This window comes from Dermacentor variabilis, chromosome 9 (genome assembly GCF_050947875.1).
Source record: "Dermacentor variabilis isolate Ectoservices chromosome 9, ASM5094787v1, whole genome shotgun sequence".
In the NCBI taxonomy this organism is placed as follows: domain Eukaryota; kingdom Metazoa; phylum Arthropoda; class Arachnida; order Ixodida; family Ixodidae; genus Dermacentor; species Dermacentor variabilis.
The window spans coordinates 136,655,297-136,677,784 of record NC_134576.1 but is presented as its reverse complement, the minus strand read 5'-3'; the positions used below and the strand labels follow the sequence as shown (position 1 = coordinate 136,677,784).

Below are 22,488 nucleotides of genomic sequence, written 5' to 3'. Positions count from 1 at the left end.
AAAATGAGAAAGCATTTACTATCAAGCAGTAATAATAATAAAGCCTAACCTCACAGTTGCGTGCCTACAGCTTTTATTGATTATTTTTATTATTCTTTTTTTGTTAATCATTTGTAGATGACGACCGTGAGAATTTTCGCGATAGCAAGGAACATCTTACTTTGAAGCAGGTATATATATACAAGCCTCGATTTTTGTTCATTTCCATGCAGTATCAAGTAATCACGGTGTACCTTCTCTACTCTAGGCACTGGAAGATTGCCTAGAGTCATACGGAATTCGAAATGCCATCTGGAATGCAACAGCCCAAGATAAATTCTATCAGGTAATGTGTACACACGCACAAGCAAGCCTCAGTATGCTCCAACACCCTACCTTGCTAGTCCTCCTAATTTCAAGTGTCATTTAGGTGTCCTTTCCGTATGAAAGCGGAAAACCAACGGATTGCATCCTTAGTGACCTGACATCTCGGGGAATTGGTTCGAACTATGACTCAACTATTGGGTGAGGTTACCTTCTGTTCTTTTAATGAGTGATGTATATTTTTATTTTGGCTGCGCCTTACTCCAAGTTTGTATGTTGTAGCAGTGTTATATATATATATATATATATATATATATATATATATATATATTTATATATTTATATATATACACACACACACACACTCTGATTCCACAAACTGCCGTTGATGTGCTTGCCACAGTGCAATGTGTTCAATGACTTAAATGATGTTTTTTGCATCTGCATGCACCTTGCAGCCTCAAGAGCTTCTATAAAATCTGCTCTAAATTTATGTGGAAGCTTCTTCAAGCTGTGCCATGCACTTGAGCCTTGGAGCATTGCTGGTGCTTTGTGTGCAAAGAAGATGCTCTTAGCCTTTCTTAAACACACTGGCCATGACCAGACACCCTAGTAGTTCCTTATTTGTTACTGTCTGCCCTTGTATGTTGTGTATGTGTGTACTTTGTATGAATGCATCGTCACTTTAAATGTTGCCCTTGTCATCTTAAGTATTATGTTAGGTGTATGGCCATAGCAAATCATTCATTAAAGAATGTTTCTACCTCTTTAATTAATGTTATGCTATAGATACTCTTCAAGTGCCATCACAACATCTATAATGTTGACAGGCCTTGTGTTAGACATTACTCACCGATTGACATTGTTCCCGCCTCTGCCCTTTTTATCCACAGTGTATTTCCATGTCCAATATTCTACAGAGCTGTTGAACCAGAAAGTGATGATGAGGAACAAAACACGATAGCTGACGTTAACTATGAATCAGGGTGAGTGGGTACTGTGATGTTGCAAAACCATGTGCATGAATAGTTTTCCATTCTGGCTTAATTCTGCCATGTAAGGCATAGCAATGGGCATGGCACAATATTTATACATGTCAAGCCTTGCTCATTGAAGACACTTTTTGCTGCAGTTATGACAGCCATGTAATATCATGCCAGAATTAACTGCTAGCTTCTCGATCACAAATAGCTCCTTTGTGCAGGCTGCAGAAGGGAGTCACTCGCAGTCTAGAAATTCGATCCTGATTGGGCTAGATTGCAATCGAAACTACTTGATTGGACAGGTGTAGTGTTTAAAATTGCGATGTGTGATTGTTGTGGAGCCTTGTGCAGTTTGTGCTCTGGCCCTAAAATTAAGCATCTGTGACCTAATCACCAGTGTCACATACACAGGTGAATACGAAAAGGAAAATGTGTACTCTACTTTTTTTTTCTCATGTTCACCTCTCATTTTGATAGGATGGTACCTTGGAAGCAAATGTCAGTCATGTTATCATAAATTCAAATTGTTTGCAGGCCACGTCAAAATTAATAGGATGCACAAAATACGAAACATAGTGAGCTTGCAGCAATTGTAAGTCTATGTAGTAAAACCATGGTGATACATCTTGTATTCAGTATGATATTATACCGAGCCATGCATTTTTTTACCACATGTGTGCTCTGATGTGTAAAATGCTGCCTTTCCCAAATCAGCTGTAAGATGAGACAGAACTGCCTGTAAATTGTGGGCACACCTAACCATGAAAATATTGAGTGCACAAAAGCTGTTGTTGCTAGATATGTATTCAATGAGAACTGTCAAAGTTATGACTATAAATTCAGGTTCACTCGTGGAATCATGTTAGATAGAAAAACAAACGTAATTCTTACCTTCAATGCATTTCTTGCTCTAGCAAACAACTATACTCTGAGCATGGTACCCAATGAGATGACATGCATTGTACCTAATTTCTTTTTAAGTCATTATAGTAAAATATTTTTCACACGAAGGAAAAATGATTAGTGGTTTGCTTTGCACAAAAATTTGTAAAAGAATGTTGTGTAAGAAATTGAAAAAGGAGGCACCGTTCTTAGTAGGCAAGACTATCAGATGCTAAATGCTAGGGATGTGCTTTGAGAAGATAAAGCAAAGAGTATAGTCATTGCTTTGTTGTGACAGTAGACATATCTGGACCATCAACTTGAAACAGAAAGTGCATCTGTTTATGCTGAGATGTATAGGACTTCCCCTTTTGGTAAGGAAATGTTTCATAAAAACTACTACAAGTCTGCGCTTTAGACACCATGTCAGACAAACCTAACGTTTTCTTGGAAACATAAGAGTGAATGGTTGTAAAGGCATGATTTACATAGTCAAATCAGTTAGCAAAGCAAATATGAACTGATCCCATTTTGTTCAGCTAGCTAGCTTTGTCTGGCATATGAAGAGTACTAATAATCAAAGCACTACAGTGTCTTTGGCTTTACATGGTTTATGCTATTGGCACCTGTTTTCTTTTAGCGATGAAGCAAAAAAGGAAAAAGAGAAGGAGAGTGGATTTCGATCAATGCAGAAGAAGTTTCTGAAGTCGGTTAAGGCACGCCTTACGGTTGCTCAGGTGTGTAGTTTAGTGATCAGGTGATTACTGTGCCTTGGATTGACAAAGGTGCTTCTCAAATTGACAAAACTAGTGTGTGTTTATTATGATGACTTTGCTTTTTGTTGTCTGGGACACATTTGGGAGTATTTGTAGCATTACACACACACACACACACACACACACACACACACACACACACACACACACACACACACACACACACACACACACACACACACACACACACACACACACACACACACACACACACACACACACACACACACGCACGCACGCACGCACGCACGCACGCACGCGGCAGGAGTTGTCCTTAAAGAATTATTTTGAAGTTCAGCATTCCAGGAGTAATGATAATACCAACTTTTGAAACATATTTCCTACATCTTAGGACACTTCTGTTATGCCTGTGCTACAAAACTGGCAAACGTGCACAAAATATTTTTAAAAATTGCTTGATGATAGTTGTCTGGATGGCTGCTGGTCATAGCAGTACATACATTGTTTCTTTTTTTTTGTTGCTTTTTGTTAGAATGACCCATATCAGGCAAATTTTTAATTGCACAGATTACATTTGCTTTCATTCCCATAGATAAAACATTTTCAATATTCAGGATTGTGAAGTCCTGAGAAATCCAGTGAAAAATTGTACATTTTTAATTCCTTCCTCTGCTGTCCATTGTGAATTGATGCTGCATGTAGTAGAAATATTTTGAAGCAAAATTTTCTTATGATAGAGTTATTGGTATTGAAGGGAATAATCATTAATTAGTCCAACATTGCTGCTTAGCTATGATAGGTCCTTCTTTCATATGATCAAATTCTTACTGAACTTATAGTGACTGAAATGGTTGTGCATACTACGTTATTTAACACAGTGCAGTATCTGTTTGAAAGGTTCTGAAATAATAAAAAAATATCAAAACTTGTTGTTTTCCCCAAATGCTGCTCAAAACAGGGTATACTATATTCAAGAGCAGTCCTAATTTTTATAAGATTCTGTGCATAACTATGAAAGTGTAGTGTATATAATTTTATAAGTGCAGAAGGAAGCCGCAAACTCATAAGACTGGGCTGCAAGACCATTTGTTAGTACATACATCAGAAGAAAGACAACACTACAAATTTCCATGAAAAGATAATTCACTGTGGAAAGGTAGAACTGCAGGCAACAAAAGCAGCTGCAAGGTCTGAAGCAGAAATTGAATTTTGATGGCCCAAAGAAAAAAGCCACGCTTTATGTTTTACAGCTTGAAACAAAGTGGCCATTATCTCTTTGTCTGCCCTATTCTTAAATGCTGTTCAGAGATCGCCACTTCTTGTATTTCTGCATCTGAAAACTCAACACTATTTTTGCAGGTTGAATCCGTGAATTGAGCTTTTGTTGTTTTTTCTTGTCTGTATGGTGAATATTATTTTTTTGGTCACTGTATTTTTCATGTGACAGACAAACAGTTTTCCTAGTGACTGTTCGTATCGCACTGTGCCTCATTTTGTGACATTTAGGGTACAATTTGATATAGCATAATGTGGTACCGTGTGCTTCTTTTCACTAACATATTATTAGCTACAAACATAATATATTCATGTGACAGCTGTATGTTTTAGTGACTGTATGCTTGCTTCTTTTTGTTTCTGAAAAGTTGCTGTGGACATTGATGGTCACTGGGTGATTCTGTAGTGAGTTAAATGCAACCTACATACATTAATTAATATAGCTAAGTAAATTTACTCTGAAATCTGTCAGCAGCTATGATGCAGTTACCAAAAAGGCAGCAATAATAAGGGGAATATCAAATTCTAATAACACACATGCGCAAAACCCCAAAAGCTAGGTTGAATTCTGAATCCTTCTACCACATCCTTTATTTCAGAAATTCTTTAATTTTGTTGTGCATTCATGTCGCTTTGGTAATGATCAATCCCATTTTATTATTGTTATCAGAATAATTATCATGGCCTTTTAAGAGCTTCATCAGTTTTTATTCTATATTGCTAAATATGTGCTGCTTGTATGTGAATGCAATGGATCACCAGAGCTTACTGAGTGTTAGACTGCCTTTCTCTCTCTCTCTTCTCAGACCGCTGCTTGTTTTATCTTATGACGATGTAGATAAATATGTATTCTGTATAACTTGAACCATGATGCAATTCTGTATGCTGCCAATGTGAGAGTTCTTAAGGGCCACAGTCAGTTCTTTATTCTATGAGGACCACGTAAAGGTGCTCAAAGCAGCTTTTGTGCCTGGAAACCTCCCAGTTATCACTGGAGAAATAAATTTACATTTGAACTGCACAACCTTTTAGAGAAATTGCATGCATATTTTATTTTTCCCGTATCATAGTGCCTTAGATTGACCTCTTTAATCATTAAGCGCATGTTAATGAACTTGGCAGTGCCTCTCCAATGTTTTTTTTACTTTAAGAGGAAGCTTTAGCTCGGGGGCTCCCATCTAAATACTTGAGGGTGGAGAAATTGTTCTTGACAAACACTGCACCAAATTTAATAATGTTTGTTACCCTTAAAAGAAAAAGTTAAGATCTAGTGACTGTAGAAAACTAATTTTGAGTTAGGTCATCATTTCTTTTTAGAAAATTGCAGAAAATTGGGGAAGAAGCAACACAGAAAGAAGTCAACTATCAAGTTTATAACTTTGTAACTTAGCAGTGAAAAATATTTCACAATTCTGTAAACTGCACCTAATAACACATCTAAAGCAGATCAAATCGATCTGTGATACATCACTTTGAAATATACTACTAATTTGCGAGTAATACTTTCATATAGCTCTCATAAACATTGCAACAATTTTGTTTAAGCTATATATTAATATATTAAATTTTCCTGCTTTAGAGTCTCTAAAAAATGCAGCCTACAGAACTGTAATATCTGCTTTTGGTGCGCAGTTAGGATTTGTAAACTTTATGCATCAGTGTTTTCTTAAGTTTACTAATTTTAAGGAATTTTTGTAAGAATTTACTGGCCCCAAATCAAAATTATGCTTCCTACTCATTAGAAATTTACTTCCTCAAATGCAACAAACTTCATTCAAATTGTTCTACTGGTTGTCTCATGAAAGCATTTGTGTATTTTATTTGTGTTTGAATAGGGAAATCGGATTTAGCTCTGAGCTAAAGCGTTTTCTTAATGGAATGTGTCAAACATTTGCTGTTTTAGCACCAATCCTAGTAACGCTTTTGTGCATTTGAAAACAACATCTTGTACATTTCTTGAATGATTTTTTCTTTAAACAATATCCAAAATGAAGGGAACAGTTATTGTATTTCATATGCTGAAGGTCCCACTCAAGAAGTTTTTTGCTTTCATTGACAGTAATCAGGTGAAACTGGTTGTCATTGCTGAAACCATTTCCACATGCATGATTGTGACCATGCCATTAATGTGTTTTGCATGAAGGTGGAACACCTTCTTTGAGACTGTCACTGATAAGCCATCCTTTCTTACCTAGGTTGTTGCAGGTGTCAAGGCTCAGGGAGAGCTCACATTTGATTTTGTTGCGTTCATAATTCTTGCAGGGTGAGTAAGTCCTTTGGCTGAACTGCTTCTAACAAGCAGTACACTCTCTTCTTAAGAATAATTTTATTGTTTCTTTATGATAGCCCAAATGGTCACTCATGGCACGTGTCTATACATCGGACACAACCTGTCATACAAAGAAAGAATGACAATGATATTCAACAAACTTATGTAATCTCAGATTGCACAAATATAGCGCAAGTAAATGCACAACAACGCACACTTATCGCCAATTAACGATATTGTTTTCAATTCTTTTTGTGTTCTCTGTCTTGAAAGGGTAAAAATTTATTGAGAGTAATGTCTTCGTGGGCTTGATTTCATTTTCAGCATGATTGCTGCCCTTGGCCTGATGGACAACAATGTGGTCTCAATAATTGCTGCAATGTTGGTATCACCTCTTATGGTGAGTCACAGCACAACTGATTGCTTTAATGTTGTCTTATTGCACAAGCTATGAGCTGCTAAACGCTTTTTCTAGTGTTTTCCACTTTGCCAGCTATTGATCTGTGGGCGCTCATTTGACTTCCAAGCAGGTGCCCATTTTGTTATTTTGTTTTGTTCATTGAGCAGCAAGAAAGGTGCAATTGGACTAACTTGAGATGTGTACACGAACATGTTGCTTCAAAATATGTGATATCTGCATGTTATCTCATGTAATGCCTCAGTAGCTGTGTTGTTCTGCTGCTACTTTCAAAGTTCATGATTTAAGAGGAAGCATTGCTTTGGGTCCAACTCCAATTTTTTTGTTCAAATATAGGTATGTGATATGCATAAATGCTCTTGTTAGGCAGCCGATCAACTGATTTCGATGAAATTTTGTTGCATTTCAGGGAGGAACGTTAATTCTCCTGATCGTAGGAAGTAGATATTATATTTAAGGCCTGAAATTTTTTACTAATATTGCCAAAAATCAGCAAGTCAAAAATTAAAAAGAAATTGACCACAATGTTTACAAAACCATAACCTTGCACTGATACCAGATATTTCAGTTCTGTAAACTACATCTGTTAAAACATCTGAAGCTACAGCTGGCTACAGCAGCCATATTGGCATGGGGCCAGAATGAAAAAGTGCTCATGTCGCACATAAGCACACAGGCACACATTATAAGGAGACCCGTATCCTCAAAGCGTCTGTGTTGCCTTGGCATGTTAATTGAGAAATCGAAAAACAAGCTCGCTTACCGATTGTTCAATTAATCATCTGCATGCAGCTGATCACAAAACATTCCGTAGCCACCAAGTTCATTGTCCAAAAAGGGGTCACGCTCATGTCACAAATATTGATGAATGAGGAGCCATAAATATGCATTCTTAATTTTTTCTTGTTTAAGTTTCATTCTGGCCTTGCGGTATGCATATGCTTGAGCTGAGGCATTATTACCAGATGCTTCCTTCGTTGTGTGGAGCCATGCTGATTTGGAATATTTTATGCCATATGTGTTTTATTTCTGTGTTAAAAAAGGTGATCAATGTAATTTCTATAGCTTGTGCAAATATTTTTTGTTTCAGTTAACCTTGTCTTGACACATTCTTTTTCATTCTTTTGCCTCCATATTCACAAGCGCACCACAACTTGAAGCTCATCCTTGACCCTGCCACTCTTTATTTGAGTTCAGCAATCACTGTGCTTCAGTAAGGCTGCTTGGTAAATCAAAGCTGAAGTTGAGTCATCATGCACTTGAAATGACTACTTGAGGATACTAGAATTGGGGGAAAGTTTTGATGTCTGTTGGGTGGGGAAGTCATTGTTGTTGTAATCCCCGAGTAGCGTAGTGCAGTGGCTATTAAGAAGAGTGCAGTGGCTACTTCAAGGAAGGATTGCTGCTTCCCTTTGCTCCACAAGGTCTGGAAGGGATTTCAAGTCTAGGTGTGCTTGTAAATACAGGGACCAGTGCATCAAGAAAGTGCCTCACTCAATTTTGCTTTTACTTTATGTTTTCATGTACATTTCATAATCTCTCCAAGGGTCCCATAATGGCAATCACATTTGGTATCATAGTTCGTGACACCGCTCTCACAAAACTTGGCTTGAAGACGGAGCTAATTGGTCTCCTCATCTGCCTGCTCTTTGGTGAGTTCATGTAGCAGTGTGACCCTCATAACTTCTTCAAGCCAGGGTCCCAGAACTAGGTTTGCAGAATTCGCCTCACTTTTGTGACATTATCATTCTGCTATAAATTGTATTTACTAAATACTTTTTCTTCAATAGGGGGCTGTGGATCTGCTGTAATTTGCTTGATCACTGTAGTCCAATGGTTAAATCAGTCTGAGTTGGTGAAATAACTGGGAGAACTAGCAGATGGATATGCTTGTATGCTTTCCATTAACATTGTGTTCATACCTGGGGTTTTCTTTCAGGGCCTTTAAATGAATAACTAAGTAAAGAAATTAGAAGTTTATTGATCCTTTCATGATGGATATTATACACAAATATATATGCAGTTAGGACCTGAGAACTCAAGTATGATTTTTGAAAGGCATTACAGTGATCAGTACTTGCAATTCAGTAAAACTTTGACAAACAATATATGAAGTCATAGTTACAACATATGCACAAGTAGGGTCAAGAAATTTATAGAATAAATGCTAATTTAACTCAGTGCAGGGAGAACACTTCCTTGGTGCTTTTCAACTCATCCTAAGGCTTTAACTGATATCCAAGTCATTGAATAATTTTTGAAAATTAAGAAACATAATTTTTAATTATTAATTGAGATATAATGCAGAAATGATTAGTAAGAGAGACAGCTGGTAGTAATGCAAAGTTGTTTTCATTAGTCTAGAGCCTTCTGTTACATTTTAATAGTGTAAGCATTCAGTTAATGTGATCTGTGTAAAGGTATGAAAGGTACACAATTATATCTCATTGTCATAAGAAAAACTACTGCTCATCATGTTCACAGGCTTCTTCTTTGGCCTTCTGAATGCCTTCTGGGGTGACATACCGCCTTACGAAGGTTCCAGCTGGAGTCCATCACGATGGCCCAACCCTGAAATGAGCTCTAGGTATGAGAATCTGTGTATTTTATGATAACGTGGGGTCTAGCCTAAGCATGTGGTTGCTTTCTCTTTCTTAGACAACGACACCTTCGTCTTGGAAAGAGATGTTGAGATGTTGACATGTTGTAGAGATGTAATCATAGAATTGAAGCCTGCCAGTAGATGAAACATAACCATTCACTGCACCTAGAAGTACTTTAGAAAAATACGTAGTCAACCTGCACTGTTAGATCCACTGCTGTTTCATTAGCCATTTGTTGTCCTGCATTTTTCTGAAATGCAGAAACATTATTTTGTCTCGAGTCCCATATTTTTAATAATAATAAAACATAATTGTTGCTAGAGCACCTACCATACAAACAGCATAGAAGGGATTACTTAACCGTGGCTGAAATTCTCGAGGGCTGTCGTGGTGCATCAGATAACCTAGCAGTCAAACAGAGGTTGCCACTACTGCTTACATATTTACTATTGCGAAGGGCCTATTTACTATTTGCATATTTAGTATTTACAGTTTTTACTGTTTTCTACTATTTTAGCACTAACTTTTTCATGCAGGGGTCACTGGCGAAGCCTCTGGGTGGGGTCCCTGGTGGCCCTGCCATCAGGTGGGGGCGTTGCCATGGCAATTCTGGGCGGGAATTCTGCGTGCTTGGTGGGCGTAGCCATCTCTGCCTCTCTCCTGCCACCGATCATCAATAGTGTCAGTATTTGCTCTGTCTGGTACTGGCTAAAAATTATACTGACCGAACACATATTTATCTAGTTTGGTAACATGAATGCAGTTGTCATCTTCTAATTTTTTGCAAATGACAGCTTTATCCAAGCTTTTATAAACTTTACATGCAAGTTTCTCATACAACAAATATAAATTTGTCTTCCTTTGGTCAGGATCATTTTCTTCCTAACCGTTCTTGTGTTTTGCTTTAGGGAATCCTGTGGTCACTGTCTCTGGTGAAGGTGTTCAAGTCACTGACCCAAGACCCAATTGAGGTAAACACTATCATTGCATTAATTTGCATGCTATTATCTGCTAGCGACGTTTTCTGAGGGGCATGCAGCTTGTTTAGTAACCATGGTTCAGTCCTAATGATGTACAGTCGGCGTCACCCTTGTGTAGAGCTTGTGAACGGCGGCCGCCAGGGCGCTCCAGCCAGTGACGTCTAACGGTAGTGGCTGGACCTGAGATTAGATGCGTTGGCCACGTGTGCTCAGACACTTCTTATCTCGAGCCCAGCAGCTACCGTTAGACGTCGCTGGTTGTCACCAGTGTGCCCCGGTGGCCACCACTCCTGCACTCTACACAAGGCTGACACCGACTGTACATGCATAGTGTAGTGGTACAGCTACATGTTTTGTAGAACATGCCAAACTGTGTCTTATGTACCTCAGAAGTTGCTGCGTTGCCTGATTTGGGGTTTTATGTGTCCTAATTTGGTGCATAATTGTTTTGGCACGATGCAAGAATATTGATTATCGATAGAGCTGTATTTGGCCCTGCTCTTATGCCATCATATAGTGTCAGACTGGCATGTACGTTTTGTGGCAGAAAGGCAGACCTGCAACCGAAGTGTCCTAGAACATTGGCATTGATAACAGGCATTCCTAAGAAGCAATATTGACTTGCTGAATTATCTAGAATGGCATATGAGTACGACTTCCAGGCATGGCATTGCAAATACTGAGGAAGCATTGTAGCCGACCTGTGTAAGACTGGTGAAGAGGATTAGAAGCCCACATGACCAGCAAGTCGGCACGCAGGCAATACTTTTTTGCTTGTATTCAAGCACAACTTTTTCATCATGTTTCATGACTTTAGAACTCTACTTTTCACTATTCCAAGTTGGAACCAACACTGTTCTGTATAGAGAGGAAACGAAGACGGCACTGTGCTCGAACCAGGAAGCAAACTTACTACACTCAACATCTGCCTGCGACTGCTGTTATATACATTCTTGCTACACTACACTATGTGCACTGTGGAATCTGGTCACATTGCGGGGGCTTGGCTTCACATATATGTGTCACCATTACAGTGGTTGATGGAAACAGGAACTCTGGTGGTGAGACTTAGAGACACTTTGTTTAGCCAAAGCTCCAAGAACTCCCATTGCAATTTGCTGCTATTCCCTGCTAACCTGCTGGCATAGACACACTAGCAGTGAAGAGCCTTGCAAATTGTTTCATTTCTGGTGAATTAGAATTGAATACAACTGAACACAATGTTGCCAGAAGTGTTGCTGTTTTTACCTCCATCTCAAGTATTGTGTCTACATCAGATTAGAAGTTTCTGTAGCCTCAAACTGTTTTTCACTGTATCAGTGGGCCACGTTTGTTTCAGGTCAACGTAACGGGGACTACCCTGACAGTGTCCCCGGCCTTCATAGCGCCGCTGGGCTACAGCCCTTACTACTTCGACAAATACAACATGCACAAGGAGTGCGCACTGCTGGGAGTCATCTCCTTCTGCCTCACAGTGGTCAACATCCTCTGCATCATTCTCGCAGGCACACTTGTCCTTAAGGTAGATACTCTGTCTTAATTTAATTAAAGCACTGGGCCAGTTGGTGCGGATGCACGTCGACACCAGCTCGGTGCTCAAAGCAGTGCTGCCAAGCTCCAAAGCCAGTTTCTGCTTACGCTAAAAAAATTTCCCTAGATTTGTGCGAAACTTGGTTGCTAATCAATTTGTTGACATGATTTCTGTTAAGATAAATTTTTTTTGTGCGTTATGAGAATACACTAAAAGCTATATAGTTTAAGTTTATTTCTAAGCTCGTTTCAAAATATTCGAATACTGAAGTCACTGCACTCACGCTGAAGTGATGTTGCAGCGCAAGGTATTGTGCTAACAATACTGCTTCTGCTTAAGCCAATATTCACAGAAGAAGATGTCAACATGTTTAAACTTTGTTGTCCAAAGTTGTCTGGCATGTAGAGCAAAGTGCCAAGATTACATAGAACCTCATTCAAATTGTTGGGTGCCAGGCCTGCCTTAAAGAATGTAACAGTGGCAGAACAATGTGCTACTTTATGACACCAATGTTAAAGATTCAAATATGTATATATATATATATTTTTTTTGCATGCCGTGATCTGAGGTAGCACTACCACACTTACACATCATTAGCAGCGAAGCAATTAGATACGCAACCAATTTTTATGTTTCCTCTAAAGCAAAACTAGCCCTAAGACATGACCACTGGGATTCTGTGCAACATTACTCTGCCTATGAGCGTTTCCTGGTAAATTTCAATATATATGTGCGTACAGTAGTCAGCTGCTTTGCGTTACAACCACATTGTCATGATTTATGCCCAGATTTGCTTGGGCTGCTTTGTTTAGTGTTGCAGCATACGTTTGTTTTGCTAGCTACAGATAAATACAGTGAAACCTGGATATTTCTAATCCACATACAATGAATTATTGTGTATAACGAACAGCAGTAAAAGCCCCTTGAAAATTTTTGTATGAAATTGTTATTTTATATATTGAATTACCTATATATCGAACTTTTTTGTGATCCTCTTCACATTCTATATGTATCTGAGTTCAACTGTATTTCACTCAGCGTGCACAGACATCAACAGCACAGCTAGATCCACTAGCGACAATATCGCAGAAGCAATGATTCCTTGAAGGGGCCCTGAAACACTTTTTGAGCATAGTAAGAGAATGTTGTCAATCTGTCGCAGAGACTGGTGTGAACATGTGAGCCAAATATTAATGCACTACATGCAGCAGGGAATTTACAATCTCGTTTCAAAAACAGCAAAAGATCTCTTTCTTTCGCTTCTGCAATGCCATCATGCAGCACTGTGGAAAGCAGCTGGACCCACCGACGCTATTGGCTGATTTCATGATCGCAAGACCCTTCTCAATAATTCATAATTGCTGACTTCGAGTTAAATAAATGAAACATATGTATGTCTGTGATCTCAATGAAACTGAAAGATCATTTCATTTTTGCACTGCGCGCAGCTGCGTCAGCTGCATATCGCCTGCGAGATGGCAGCAGCATGGTGAGTAGCGTAGTGTACCACAACCGCCACAGGGTGCCGTGACGAGCCCCTTCACTGCTGCGATGCTTTTGGCTGAGGCTTTGGTCTCTTGTCTTCTCCAATGTGTAGCTTGCAGCACAGTAGTGGAGATGAAAAGAGAGAGAGAAAGCTGGGTATAGGCGCACTTATGGTTCAAGGATTCGAAAAATTTTGCACCATGAGATTTGTGAGATGATGTCCTTTCATAATGAGGCCATTCTATGATTAGTTAGAAAAGTGCTTCAGGGCCCCTTTAAAGAGACCAGGACATATGCACCCTGTTGTTAACTTAGCGAGATGCGTTCACTGTGCTGCAGTATGATCAGAAGTCATACTTTGCTTGCTAATACAAAAGTATGACTTTGCACCCGTGCTTTGGAGTGTAACAATTTGGAAAACAAATCTTACGAAGTGCCATGTGCATGTACTACTCACGTACTGGTTGATCCCTGCGAGCCACTGCAAGATGGCACTAGTCCGTGCCCCAAAACATTTATTTGTGACTGTAAATGTGTCCATAGCCAGCTAGCAGTGGTTGCATTTATTTGCATAGCAGTCTGATCACAGTTCGAGGCTTCAGTGAGTAGTCATAAGCCTGCCTCGTGTAAGGCCTGCATCAGTAAAAATTCAGAAGAAAAAAAACGGTGTGGGCATTAAACAAGCAAATACAGTATTCTGTGTCATGTTTTGTTGATGAATATCTCGAAACTGATAATTTCTGCTAAGCAGACATGACTTAACTACTTCTTGGCTTCCATTTCAGAATTTAAACATGTGTCCTAAAGGGAACAATTAAAAAACTAATTAGTTGATTGTTAATCAATATGCTAAACATTATGATTGGCCATGCAACTAATGTTTACCTCAGTAAGTAGTCCACTTGAACTAGCCGAATTGTGCGATATGCCCCATGCAATTCTTTTAAAATATGTGTTCTAACTAAACAAGATATGTTTTGTATGTTGTTTTAACAAGTTCTAGTGCAATAAAGCTGAACTTCGTCATGCCCTTTGTTTGTTTAGATCAAGGAGATTGCACCTTCTAAAAGCCTACAAGGTACAAGAAGGTTCTGGAAGCATGACATTAAGGTGAGCAGACCATTCTATGCCGAACAGCTTGCCTTGTACATCTCATTGTGATAAACTTGTTAGAAGGTGTTGCTAATCTCTGACGGCCGAGGTGTTTAAAGCTGGTTTATGTGCATTATATTTTGTTTGTCACTGTAACCAAAAGCCTGTAGTCAGTGCAGCTTTTAGCCTTTTTGTGTTAGCAAGGATGATGACTCTCTATCGTTAGCATTGCTGGTGTCAAGGAGGTGAGGACTTGAAAGTTGAAAAATGAACTCTAAATTTCATGTGTTGATACATTTAATAGCGCCACTATTAAAACCGTGAAAGCTTTCTACGGAACTGATTCTCATATTTTCTACAGGTTGCAAGAGACTACAACAAGACCCTGGGTGGTGCAGCAGCAAGCAACATGGGCAAACTCCTTGAAGAGTGGAGGGTGCGTTTTGATATCATTGCTTTTAACTTTTTTTGTCTGTATAGAATGATCATGCCTTTTATACGAGCTTGGAAGAATGTAAATGCGAGTTGTATTGCCTCCTGTTTTGCTCATCCGTCTTCTTACTTAATGCTGAGATTGTGGCTTAACAATCAGTTAAATAACAGGAAGTAAGTACGAGTCTAGTCAGACGTTTAGTCTCATTTGTTTATAGCATTTATGTTTGACATGCCGTTATTTCAAAGAACCACGTCACAAAATAATGTATACCTATACAAGTTGTAAGCAGAAACACATTTTTTTTTTCATGTTGTGAAAATATGGGGTCTTAGGGTCTCACGGGAGTACCAACCATTGCGGGTTCGAGCTTAGCAAGCCACAGGACTATGTCAGCCTCGCCTTTAGCGTGAGCTCAGGTTGCAAGGGGCTACTGAGCAACGCGTGCAAGAACACAGTATTACCCTGAGTTAACAGAAACATTTATTGCCTCCGGTGGCACCCAACACTGCACGAACACCCAGTCCCAACACCCGGTCCCAGGGCGGCGCGGGAACCACAGGGGTCCCGCACCAGGAGCAAATATACACAAAGGGCACCTATAGCACATTGCTGCGAGAGCACAGGCTCCACCTGTGACACGGTGCTAGGAAAAGTCCTGGAAGCTATGCTACTTGCTCTCGTTATAACCAATGGGCCAGCTCGCGAGAGCTCGGGCAAACTGCTTCAGCTTGGGCCTCCGATAAGCGCGGCCTGGCGAGGTACGGCCTCGTGCAAGCACTAGGCACCCGTTCTTCGGCTTAGCATCCAGAAAGGATCAACACAAAGTACACGCTCCCTGCAGGGGAAAAGGCACCATGGGCAAGCTCAAGTCCTAGTCATAAAGGTGTCGGCAGATGAGAGGGAAGCATGTACACACCTAATTTTGTCCCTGAGGTAAGAGCCCCATGAATCGCCGAGAGAAGCTGACAGCGGCCACATCATGACATCAGTGCCCCGCCCCCACCGCAAACCATCGTGAGTGGAGCGCCACCACCGACAACTGGTCGCAAGTGGAAAGGGATGAGGTGTAGGGATGGCAGAACAGGTGAATGCCCGCGTAATGGCACCGACGCATTCCTCAATCCCCACAAAAGAAATGTGTTTCGTGCAGTTATTGATTTTCTTTAATGCTTTTAGTTTTTCTGTAGCTGAACAGTTACGACAAGATGATAAAGCTTGCTTAATGACTCTAATGTCAATAAGAGGTCAACAAAATGAATCTGTGCGTGTATCACAGTCATTGGTTTTGCAAGTTCTTGTGCTCTGCCATGTGAAAATGACTATAGTCGACGATAACTTAAGAGTGCGGTGGCTGATACACCACTGTCCAACTCATAAAGAATTTGTATAGGTGCACCAACCAGGTACATTTACTCGTTTTTATGCCATCACAATGGAGTTAATCTTATTTTACTGTTGGCGTTCGTCAAGAACTGTGTTTTGGAGCATAGAAGTACAGGCAGCTGGTGCAGTGTGGTTCTGTGGGCGCAGCTTGTACTGAATTTTTTTGTTGTCTTGGGATGTAGCAGGGGTTTCTCTCTCACTTTTTTTAATGTGTGTTAAATCCCTTATAAATATTTATGATGCACGGGTGCGATGAGAAGACTGAATTTCTGTTTTTGAGTCTGTAGCTTGTGAAAACAGGAACTGAGAAATTTACTGTTTTGCTTGCATGCGCAAGCATAGTGTGCACCTTTTAATTACCATATTTACACAAATATAATGTGACTATGATTTACAGTTAAAGGAGAAGCTTTTGAAAAAAGAGAAAGTAAAAAAAAATTTATAATGTTATAAACACAATTTATAATGTGGACTAACAAAGCGTGGTGCAACCGTAGCTGTACGGCCGTGCACACCTACCGATGCACCTCATCATTACAGGTTGTGTGTGTGTGTGTGTGTGTGTGTGTGTGTGCGTGTGCGTGTGCGTGTGTGTGTGTGTGTGTGTGTGAAAACCTTTATTGTAATGAGGTCCGGAGGCTCGAGTTCTTAAGCCAAGGCAGGCCGCTCCCACGTTGGCACTGTCAGGCCAAGCCTTTCAGCAACCTACGTACTATTCTTATTACAGGTTGTGCATTGTGCTGTTTTAACCGGACTGTGATGCACATTTGTGTATACTTCGTTTCACACATAGCAGGCAATGCTGCGACGGCTAGAGAGTCTTTCACTGCTTGCATGTGTGAGCAAAAGGTAGTATGTCGCATATGAGAGAAAGATATAAGTGTGCGCCACGTTATTAGATGTTACACTAGGTCTCATCCTTTTATTTCTCAAGATATGATATATATAGGACATGGAAGGTGCAGAAGATCTGAATTATGTTAATGAGTGGAGTGATACATTTGTGTCACCGGCGACCGCAGTGCACCGCGTGCATTTGCAGCCAAAACATAGTACATGCTGGAACAAACAAACATGCTGGAAGCACAGGGGTGCACAGATAATGTGTGGTTTGACATGAGCTTACATCCACAAGTTCTACATGTAGTATTCAAAGTAGTTATTCTCCAGGAAGAGTCACAGATCAAAAACAGCTGTGCTGTAAAATGCTTGGAGTGAGACTTTCATGACAGAACTACTTCGGTAGCTTCTGCTGTGTTGCTTGCTAAGTATTGAATAGAATATGAAGCTTGGAGGGAAAGTGCCCAAAATACGCCCAAGCCTTTTTAAGAAAGCAAGCTTAGTCAGACCTTGTGCGCCGTCACCTTGTTTTCTCTCATTGTGATTTTACTTACTCACCGACTGGTGTCTCCAAATATTTCAATATTATGAATGTATTTTTCAAAATGAATCAATAAAAATGATTAATTGATTGAAATGTGCACTTTCTTCTGGCACACCGACAGGTCTACGTTCTAGTGAAGCCCTGTCTCAGGGCAGTTGAAAAGGGGGAACTTACCTTGGAGTATACGAGAACGTATAGTTCCAAGTATAATGTGAGGCACTTTCTCATATTCACAAATATGCAAGGAAAAACAGTAAAAGAATTCAGATTTTTCGCTGATGCTATGTACTGTAGACTTTGGCCGACGGCATGTGAAAGAGACTGTACAGCCGACATCAATAACACGAAGATTTAGTACTATAAAGCCTAAGCTGCTCTGACTGCACTTCCTAAGTGCTTCATGGTACTATTACCTGGTGATGCACAGGCTGGCATAAAATGTGAACTACGGAAGATGAACTAGGTTGAAGATCTTCATTTCAACTTTTGCTGGTCTGTGTGAAAGTGATGTGGTTTATTCACATATGCTGCATTTCTAAGCTAGACCATATATTGATAATACTCACCATGGTTGCTTTGTGGCTAGGGTGTTGGGCTGCTAAACACAAGGTCGCGGGATCGAATCCTGACCTTGCATTTCGATGGGGGCGAAAAATGAAGACACCCATGTACTTAGATTTAGGTGCACATTAAAGAACCCCAGGTGGTCCAGATTTCCAGAGTCCCCCACTACGACGTGTCTCATAATCAGATCATGGTTTGGGCACATAAAACCCCATAACTATTTCATGTATTGATGATGATTATGCATACGTTCAATTGTGTGATTACGCATAGGATGTGTAGTACTTTGTTTCTTTTTGTTCATGTTTTATTCACACCTGGTAGTGCATCTTGGGAATCAAGTTCCTGTACATGGTTTGCAGAAGCTGGATGGTAAGAATGGAGACCCAGCCTCGGCAAGCAGAAATCTCCAAGACCTTCAGAACATGATAGAGGTTTGTGCCAACTGTTTTGTCTATCCCGTCACTGCTTCTAGCTTACCACAGAAGAACTAGCTCAATTGTTCTCATTGTTGTAAGCAAACTGCATTTTTGTGTGAAAGCAGCCCAACATACATTTGCAATAATTAGAAGCACTAAGCTTCCTTCCATGAGTGTACAGTACCCTATTTAGTTGTGAATTGTATTGAACAACCCATGAATAGTTACAACCCATAGTTATATAAATTTATTCCAAAGAACTGCATACTCTATTGAAAGAATGTCCAGGTGCAATAAATATATATTCTAAGGAACGCAAGTTTCTCCAAGAGAATGTCCAGGTAGTAGAGTGATCTTTCATGCACTTTCTAGCTAGTCCTCTCAATTACAGAATAATTAAATCTCGATTTAGTGCATAGTCAGTCATGTTGCACTTCTTCGCAAAGAACATTGAATCTCTGGCCCAAAGTACATGCACAAATTAATTATTGACTGCAGGTGTTAGGAAGAAGGAAAAACTACTTCAACATTGCTGACAGAATGCAGCACATTGAACATTCTGTGAAACATGGCAGTGCGTGAATTAAAGTCATCGTGTGTTGCAATACCTGGCAGACTAAAGTGAAATAGAGCCACATTGAATGAGAGGCTTCGATTTAGCTACAGCTTAATGTTTGTGGCTTTATCTTTGCCACTGATGGACATAACTGGTATTAATGAATCACCTACACCAGTGTGTCTACTGTGACTTAATGGGTTAAAAATGCTGTCTGCATTATTATGTCATGACCCAAAAGAAATAGACGCATTCTTGTGCTTCATGCATCTGCTAAGTGTTAATGAGCATTTGAAAGGTAACGGCATGAGTGGTTGATTACGACGAAGGCGGAAAATAAAACAACGGATGAAGGAAAGCGAGACGGGACAACCACGTCCCTTCGTCCGTTGTTTTATTTGGCGCCTTCGTTGTAATCATGTATAACCAACTCGCTCACCAGCACATGCTCGCTGAGTGGTTGAAAAGAACACACGTGGTCTCGCACATGGCCTGTCTAGAGGTCTGCGAGATCACTGCTGAAATCCAGCCCTGTAGAAAATTACGCATAAACCTGCTTGTTTTCACTAGTACAAGTTTGGGTAAACCTTGCCTGTTCTTTTGTGACAACAGGAGGCAGAGGATGATGATGTGTACCAGACAGTTGTGCAGCAGCTGGCCAATCATCCTCCACCAATGGTAAGGCAGGACTCCGTGATGCTTCATAGACACAGGCTTCTCAGTAAAAGCGTCAAGTTTCACAGTGAACTGCACACGGTGGCAGTACTGTCAGCTTTTCACCCATGCTTTGGAATCCTTCACTCCCTGTCCACCTTGCATTGCTGAATGGGGTGCCAAGGTGTGAGACTTTCACTTTCCTTATTGAAGGTTAAGATGTGCAGTTCAGCTGTCCCTGCTCGCTTTGTCATCGCACACGAGGCACTTGCAGGCCGGTAATGACATTAAAGAGAGAGAGGGACTCTTTATTAGAAAAACAGAGAATTTTGCCGGCACGTATATAACTGCTGGCATGCTACTCTATATAGGGATGGAGAATGGGATTAAAAGATTCCAGAGGAGAGTGGGAGAAAGAGAACAAAAATAAATATGAAATGTGCAATCTTTAAAGCTTTCCTATTAGACCGATTTCTGACAGGTATTTGAACAATAAATCCAAAACTCGCCGTTGTTTTGAAGGGCCAGGCATTGGACCTAAGATGCTCAGTAATGTTAATGGTTCGTGGCAAATCATGTCCATTTGTCGCTCAAAAAATTGTCTCTCGTCGCGGTACGCGGGGCATTCTAGTAATATGTGCTCCATTGTCTCTAAGTTGCAACAGTTATCACAGTATAGGTTAGTGGTAAGCCCTATGGGGTACAGATAATTGTTTGTGTATGCCACGTTCAGTCGAAGACGATGGTACAATGTCTCTAAGTGCCGAGGAAGTGGTCGTGGAATTTTCAATCTCATTTCTTGGTCAATGTAACGCAGGAAGTTATCTTGGTGAAGCGGCAGATCCCAGATGCGGTCTTTTTCTTGATAGGCATATTTTTTTGCTATGTTTGAAGCGTTGGCTTTTGTAAAAATTTTCTTTTGAAAATTGCTCTTTCATTTTCTGAAATGCCAGCATGGCCAGGTTTCCACAGGAACTTGATGCAATACCCAGCAATTTTAGCCTTGTGGTGAAGATAAGCAATGTCAAATGCTGCAGGTTGATTATTGCAACGCTTGTGCCTGTTCCACATACTTTGTAGGGCTGCTTTTGAATCCGTGAAAATCACCCATGTCTTTGGCGGCTGCTGTCGAAGTACATACACAAGGGCCTCCTCAATGCCATATAGCTCTGCTGAAGTAGATGATGTCACTCACTCAAGACGAAACAAGAATTATTGCCCTGTAGAGGGAACAAAAAGTCCGCACGATGAGCGATGTGGAGTTGTAGAGCCATCTGTGAAAATGTGCGTTGCGGCTGCGTATTCTTTGTGCTTATATTCCAAAGCTATCTATTAAGTCACTGCTTGAGGCATTTTCTTTTTTGCACTGATTTCAGGGATATATGGCGAGATTTCAAGTGGAGAAGTTAAAGTACCTATGTAGTACTGGCATAATTGTGTATGATTTGTAGGCTCCAAAAGTTGGGCAGACGCCCTATCAACAGCTGAAAGGCTCAAGAGCCAACACTTGTGGGAGAGAGTACACATTGGTTACAAACAAAGAGACTTATCTCATAATATCTACAGTCTTTGTCAAAAGTATGAATGCCACTGTATGATTTACAAGGCCTGCCACTGGGCCCCATTGTAGTGCTGCTGTAGTATATCCAGCACCCTGAAGGTGCTTTGAAATAACAAAAGTCCTGCACCAGCCATGGTATTATGCTGCCTGGTGGCAGGTCTGGCAATGAGTGCAGTTGCATTGAAACTTTTGACAAAAACTGTACGTCGCTTCTCATTGGCATTGTGTGTATGCAGAACATGGTGCGCTACCTGTCGAGGGCACTGTCCACACCTGAGCAAAAGGACCACCCTGGTGGAGGCCGCATGAGTGTCTGGGAACTGGAGAGCCTGCTTGGCGGGGAGCCGTCATCTTCGCAGACAAAGCCCAGGGTCACTTTTAAGCTCAAGCGTAGCAAGTCAGAAACCATGGTACGCTGAAGTTGTTTTGCTACTGAAGATTTGTGGGGGTGTTTAAGCATTTTAGTGAAGAGCATGCAATAAAAGATTTAAGTCTGTATGTTTTCTTATCAATTCCTTTTAAAGGAACCTTAAATTAAAATACATATGTTAGGTAAAGCTAAATAAAACTTGTTGCTGCCTAGTTGGTTGTCCCTGCCCTCTTGTCTTTGTCTGTTTTGCACATTGTTTTCTTCTTTAACATGTTAGGTAAATTTGTAGATTGCACTTCTGAAAGAGCAAATAATTGCTCACAGCATAACACATGGTTCAAAGACATATTGCGCTATTTAACAATGACTGCAAAACCAGCTTTACATGCTGTAAGGTTGCAAAACTTGCAGATTTATGTGATGTGTTCATGCATTGGCCGTCACTCTGCGTATTAGTTCCACAGTGGCAGTAGAGCACTCCATGTGTTTGCTTTCGTAATGGTACACATTTGATGCATAGAATGAGCAAAACAGCGTTGTTGTTTTTTTCGGTCAAACGCATTGACATAATATCTTTCTCTGATCACTGAATTGATTTCATCT

General features: G+C 40.3%; 1 protein-coding gene across 4 annotated transcripts in view; it reads left to right on the top strand.

The window, feature by feature from the left end:
* The window catches only part of LOC142557634 (uncharacterized), a 31,224-nt gene that overhangs the window by 1,549 nt on the left and 7,187 nt on the right, over positions 1–22,488 (top strand). For 2 of the 4 annotated variants that reach the window (XM_075669606.1, XM_075669605.1), the window contains exons 3-19: positions 118–170; positions 248–325; positions 410–504; positions 1,197–1,289; positions 2,809–2,905; positions 6,376–6,443; positions 6,774–6,849; positions 8,414–8,519; positions 9,352–9,454; positions 10,007–10,151; positions 10,379–10,441; positions 11,790–11,972; positions 14,511–14,576; positions 14,920–14,994; positions 18,688–18,759; positions 19,913–19,978; positions 21,752–21,925. In XM_075669606.1, the coding sequence (XP_075525721.1) occupies positions 118–170; positions 248–325; positions 410–504; positions 1,197–1,289; positions 2,809–2,905; positions 6,376–6,443; positions 6,774–6,849; positions 8,414–8,519; positions 9,352–9,454; positions 10,007–10,151; positions 10,379–10,441; positions 11,790–11,972; positions 14,511–14,576; positions 14,920–14,994; positions 18,688–18,759; positions 19,913–19,978; positions 21,752–21,925 (1,613 nt within the window). The remainder of the gene's footprint in view (positions 1–117; positions 171–247; positions 326–409; positions 505–1,196; positions 1,290–2,808; positions 2,906–6,375; positions 6,444–6,773; positions 6,850–8,413; positions 8,520–9,351; positions 9,455–10,006; positions 10,152–10,378; positions 10,442–11,789; positions 11,973–14,510; positions 14,577–14,919; positions 14,995–18,687; positions 18,760–19,912; positions 19,979–21,751; positions 21,926–22,488) is intronic. The other 2 variants (XM_075669607.1, XM_075669608.1) reach the window with 2 other exon arrangements.